Source organism: Alexandromys fortis, unplaced genomic scaffold (genome assembly GCF_014885135.2).
Source record: "Alexandromys fortis isolate MF-2015 unplaced genomic scaffold, M_Fortis_MF-2015_v1.1 scaffold_7, whole genome shotgun sequence".
In the NCBI taxonomy this organism is placed as follows: Eukaryota; Metazoa; Chordata; class Mammalia; order Rodentia; family Cricetidae; genus Alexandromys; species Alexandromys fortis.
Window position 1 is genome coordinate 24,061,975 of NW_026067920.1, and position 6,000 is coordinate 24,067,974.

Sequence of the window (6,000 nt, forward strand, 5' to 3'; positions counted from 1 at the left end):
GGAAGAATTATCTCTGTAATTATTTTAAACACACAAACCAGGATCCATTGATGATACTTGTGGATTATATAGTTAATTTACTAGTTGGTATCAGGTACTGTCATTTACTAATTTACCTGTAGCATCAGATTAAACCCTTCTGCACTTGAGAAGCAGATTCTGGTGGATTTCTGAACACAAGGCCACCCTGGTCTACATAGGTATTTCTCAAAGAAGGGGCTTTAGGGCTGGACTTAGCCCATCTCAGTAATGGCCGTGGTTGCCAAGGCAGCACTGAATTCAGTCAGTCCCTGTGATCTGCATGGTAGAAGCAGAGACCCACTCTCATCTCCTTGTGTGCTGGGGCATGGGCGTGTGTGTTCATGCATGAGTGTGCACACTCATCCCCTTGTGTGCTGGGGCATGGATATGTGTGTGCGTGCACAAGTGTGTACACTCATCTGTTGGCGTAGACCACTTGTTCATTCTGGGCTACCCAGACCCCCAAATAATCACTCAGAAACTATATTATTTGCAATACTATTTGGCCAATAGCTTAAGCATCTTTTTTACTAGCTCATGTCTTAAATTAACCCATTTCTATTTAATCCGTGTATCGCCACATGGTTGTGGCTTACCAGGCAAAGTTCCGTTTCCAGCATCTGTCTCCAGTGGGGCTACATGGTGTCTCTCTGACTCCGCCTTCTTTCTCCCAGCATTCAGTTTAGTTTTCCCACCTAGCTCGATTCTGCTAAGCCACTGGCCGAAACAGATTTATTCATTAACCAATAAAAGCAAAACATATACAGAAGGACTTCCCACATCACTCATCTTGTGTGCAGTGGTATGGGCATGTGTGTGTATGCATGAGTGTACACACGCACAAACAAAATAAGTTAAATGTTTAAAAAGGGATCTAAGACCCCTTGTTCCAGAGCATGCACTTAGAAATGATAGGAAATAGATAAAGTAAATTGGATTTCTCAAGCCTGGCATAGTGGTGCATCTATAATCCCAGCTCTCAGGAGGCAGGGGCAAGAGAAATGTGAGTTTGAGGCCAGTGAGACTCTGACTCAGAACAAACAGCAAAGCAGGTGATTGTCTCTGGGATCCCTGCCACAGTCTAGATCAGAGTGCTGTGTTGTGTGGCTCTGCCCTTGTAGTATCAGCTGAAGCAGGGTTAAAGTCTAAAGAACAGCCCTTCCGGGCTGTGGGGTCATCCCTGCCTCCCTCCACTGCAAACCCCAGAAGAGGCTAGCGTTCTGCAAAGGTTCATGAAGTGGACATGTGCCCATGTGACCAGCCATGGCAGTCATGTTGTCGTTAGACTGTACATGGCTCTTACATGGCTGCCAGGATCCACATCCACTTGCAGATTGATTAGCCTGTTGAGGCTGATGTAAGGAGACCGACAACTTAGTCTCACGGAAGGTGCCACCCACAGTCACTGCTTTAAAAAATTGGTTATCCAATACACAGACTGAGCAGGTTATATTTAGGGTGTGTGTGTGTGTATTTATGTGTGTATGTAGCAACAATTAATGCCCTAAAGAGACCATGGATTTGAAAGAGCAAGGAAAGATATAGGGAAGGGTTTGGAGGAAGGGAATGAAGGAGAAAATGATGTGATTGTATTATAATCTCAAAATTAAAAATTGAAAACATTTTCTCTAGAATGCTAGGCAAGACCCTACCTTGAACTATGCTCCAATCCATGTTAACAGACAGCTTGTGGTCAGTTTCTCAGCCCCATCAGTAGGACTCCCTGTAGAGCTACTGAGCCATGGTGATCTGCCTCTTCTCCCTGTCCTCTGCCGCCGTTGTGGCTCTTTGTGTCCCAGTTTTAGTTTGAGAGGCTACTCATTAACTTAAATATGATTATTTGGCACATGGCTTTATCTAAAACACTACACAATGCATTTTGGGATTTATTAGAGCAGTTTGCACAATATTTGCTTGTCTAGTGGTTGAAGAAGCCTTGAGTGTGAACTGACCTGTGGGCTGATGAGCACATTCGTTTCAGAGAGGTGCTTCACACTCTGGGTTGGGTTGGGTTGGGGGTAGTTAATTATTTATTTATTTTTATTGGTGGTGGTTTTTTGTTTTTTTTCTAGGCAGGCTTTCTTTGCGTAGCCCTGGCTGTCCTAGCTCTGTAGACCAGGCTGGCCTTGAACTCACAGAAATCCTCCTGCCTCTGCCTCCCAAGTGCTTTTTGTTTTTAAATATATCCCAGGCTTGCTTGGAACTTGCCTTGTGGCTCACGCTAGCATGTACTAATCTGTAGTAGCTCCAGGTATACACCGTTGCACCCACATAAGCCACTTCCTAAGGGAGGTCCACCGAGAGGCCGGATAAGGTGTGTCTGGAATGTGATATGTGGAACTGTACTAGATTGCTTACTGTAATTTTAATCTGGAAGAACAAAGGGAAGGTAAGTAGCAACAGAGACTGATCGGATTTATTTAGATGCTTTTGATGTTTTGGAGCAGGGTTTGATGTAGCCCAGGTAGGCTGTAAACTCTGACTCCTGCCTCTACCTCTGAAGCGCTAAGATTGCAGGCATGTTTCGTGATAGCCGACTTGACTGGGTTTTAAAAGAAGCAAAGCTTCTGAAATGAGAAGCTGCTTGGTGGTTTTGTAGCTCTAGTGATAGTCATATTCATTCGCTTCCCCTTTAGTTAGAGACTGCTCGAGCCATGTGCCACTTAACACTGGTCCCGCTAGCTGATACCCTAGTGACATCATGCCTTAGGTTAAGTACGCCATGGTGTTTGCCCAGTGATGGAGTCACCGATGACACATTTCTCAGAATGTGTTCCCACCATTGAGTGATACATAGCTGTATTTTGTTAAGCAGGAGGTAATCAGAGCAACAGTTGTTGAAACTTGTGAGAAAAATAGTGTGGCTGCCCAAATTTGAATTTCTTCATACTTTATTCATAACTGACATGATGACGTGTCCACTAGAGGTATAAAGTGATTGTGTGTCTCTTAGTTCAGAAATGGCCTTCAGGGTTGCAGTTCTTCTCAGGGTCATTTCTCCTGCACACAGTGACGCTTCCCCAGAAATGCTTGCCGGAGTTTCTCTTTAGTGGCTTTCCTTCCTCTCAGTCTGTAGATGTTGACTGGCCCCCTGCTCTGGATGACTAGCTCCCACAACTGGACACAGAGGGCTTTCCTGACGTGGTGCGGACATACCGGCGGCGTATCCTGGAAAATGACTTACCCACCAACACAGTGTCTTCAAAACGGCTTGGATCATGTTCATCTGTTTCTGAAGTTCACTGTAACATCTCAGGATCTATATGTACGCATATTTTGTGTTCTGAGGATGTCTTACGTTTTCTCATTCTGTCTCATGGCCACAGAACCAAAATAGGAATAATCGAGCCATTTTCCTTTTTAATTCTGTCACTCAGAGAAGTGTGCAGTGGGAGACACTGTTAAGAGGAGCTGTGACTTCTTCAGTGAGATTTCCCATGGGAACCCTTGCACCTTTAAAGGAAAGTGCTCCAGTTTTCAGATCATCTGAATAAACGCTGCAACTAGACTCACGTGCTAGAGTGTCCTGTGGATTTCTAGTATCTCCAGTGCACATTTGATAGGACTATTTCTCCCGGTTACCCTCAAGTGTTATCAGTGGAAGGACTTTAAGGTGAGATTTGTCATAAGGCCTAATGACCTCAAGTTACTAGTTTGACGATCTAAAGTTGTCAGTACTTGTCTCCTGTAGAACCTGTGACCGTGCTGGGGGTGAACCCGTAGAGCCATGGTTCCCATCTACGACCGTGCTGGGGGTGGACCCCTAGAGCCACGGTTCCCACCTGTGACCATGCTAGGGGTGAACCTGTAGAGCCATGGTTCCCACCTGTGAGTCGTGACTCCCATAGGGGTTGCATATCAGATCTCCTGCATATCAGATGTTTATAATACAGTTCATAACAGCAGATTACAATACGTTTATGGTTGAGGTCACCATCATATAAGGAAGGCACCGCATTAACAGGTCACAGTACTGGGGAGGGGGAGAGCCACTGGCTTTTGACACTTTCCTGCACCCTTTAAGGAACGTGAAACAAGTGCCTTCAATAACTTCTTTCCCAGGTTACAGATTCAAAAATCTGAGCTTGCTAAACAAATACAAACACATTTTACAGTGTTTCAACTATTTTCTAACTTCAAACATCTTAATCTTAATAAGGTATATCTAACTTTATATCTAATTTCATAAACAAGGAAACAGTTAAAGGACGCCTAAGATACCAGTTACTCCTGTTGACCAGGACTGGAACTGAAGTTGTCCCTCCAGGGTCCTTTCTGTACACACTTGTCATGAGCACCTGTGGCTCCTCTGGCTGACCGTGCTCTTGAGGGGGCCAGTTAGATGCGCAGTGCCTTCTGGAATTGGGTAGCAAGTTGCTCCCAGGAAGTGGCTAATGCATGTCTTAGATGATCTCATGTAATTATTATTTGTAATGAATGGCATGATGAAGAAGAGAAGCCTTAAACATATTGAACCAAAAGAAGTTGAATTAATCATTGAAAATTCCAGAAGAGAAACTCAATAAAATACGAATTTAAGTGTAATTTTTATCATCTGGCACAACTTCTTGACCTTTGTCCTTCCTCCCTTCCTCCTTCCCTCTCCCATCCTCCCTCTCTCCCTCCCTCCCTCCTTCAGTTTCTCTGCACACAGTTCACAGTGTAAGATATATTTTAGTCTGAGGGTCATGCTGCAGCCGGGCCATACAGATCTGAGTGGCCTGTGCTACCACCTCAGTCCATGGTGATGTCTGGGCCTGGGCTGCTTCAGAGGACCATGTCTGGGGCCCGTGGTCTTACCACAGTTGGGTCTGTGTTAATGTCCATGACCCATGTTACAACCAAAGGCCACGTGGATGCCTGGGGTCTAGGCCACAACCATTGGCCATTCTAGTGTCCGAGGGCCATGCCGCCACTGGGGTCATACTGATCCGGGCGAGCTGGGGCAATGATGTCTGGGCTCAAGTTGCTGCTGAGGGCATGTCTGGGTCAGTGGTCCTGCTGAAGCTGGGGTCTGTGGTGATATCCATGGCCTGTGTTACCACAGGGGGCCATAGGAACCATGTGTGTTGAAATCCACGGGCCTTGCTGAGCTGACTCCGCCCTCCATACAGGTGGCCTCACCCCTTCCTTACCTTGCAGCCTGAGAACTGGTCCCACCCCTCACAGGAGAGCTCCACCCCACTCCCTACCACTAGCTTGGGAGAACTGTCCCAAGGCCGTCCCTTGCCTGAGGAGGTGGCCCTGACCAGCTCAGCCACCACCCAGGCCCACATCCTGGGCCTCTGGTTGGCCCACCTTAATATCTAATCCATTTAGGACCTGCTGGATTGTATAAAGGGCTGGTCCTGCAGAACAATATTTGCAGACTCTCCATGACTGGGGACAACTGCAGGAGATCTGAGAGGAGTTTTGGTGAGGGTCCAGTGGAGATGGTGTGTCAGAGGCCAGAGGACCTCTGCACATCTGCAGTGAACATCTGTGGGCAGGGCCGGCAGGAGAGAGGGTAGACTGCACGACACACGGCAGCCTTCAGGGCCACTGGGATGAACGAGGTGTTGGAGAGGTGGGGGTGTGAGGTGGTCTTTTTGTTTGTTTTTAATTAATTTGGGGGGGCACTGGAGGGACTTGGGAGGTGAGTGGGGTTGGGGTGCATAAAGTGAAATTTCTAAAGAATAAAGAATTAGGTTATGAAAAAGATGGATTTTAGATATTATAGCAGGAAAACGTTTTTGCTTGAGGTGAAAAGGGAAGCCTGCTGCTTTGAGACCATGTCTCATCGTCAGTGAATAGTAGCAAAGGGTTTTTCTTCACTGTCTGAAACATGCAAAGGGGATGACAGAGCTTAGCTGATACAGAGCTACAGGCTAAAAACTTCTAGTGAGTAAACTTTCAGCTTCTGATGAAATTTCGCTGCAAAAGAAGTTTAAATAATTTAGCGTAAATCATGGTTTCTTTTAGCTCAGCTTTGAATCCAGT

At 46.1% G+C, this 6,000-nt stretch overlaps 1 protein-coding gene across 4 annotated transcripts in view; it reads left to right on the top strand.

Moving 5' to 3' along the window:
* The window catches only part of Pus10 (pseudouridine synthase 10), a 74,192-nt gene extending 70,663 nt beyond the window's left edge, over positions 1 to 3,529 (top strand). For 3 of the 4 annotated variants that reach the window (XM_050140817.1, XM_050140815.1, XM_050140816.1), the window contains exon 18: positions 3,091 to 3,529. In XM_050140817.1, coding sequence (XP_049996774.1) covers positions 3,091 to 3,129 — 39 coding nt within the window. In that variant the 3' untranslated portion in view covers positions 3,130 to 3,529. The remainder of the gene's footprint in view (positions 1 to 3,090) is intronic. The other variant, XR_007591405.1, reaches the window with a different exon arrangement.
* The last annotated feature ends 2,471 nt before the right edge of the window (positions 3,530 to 6,000 follow it).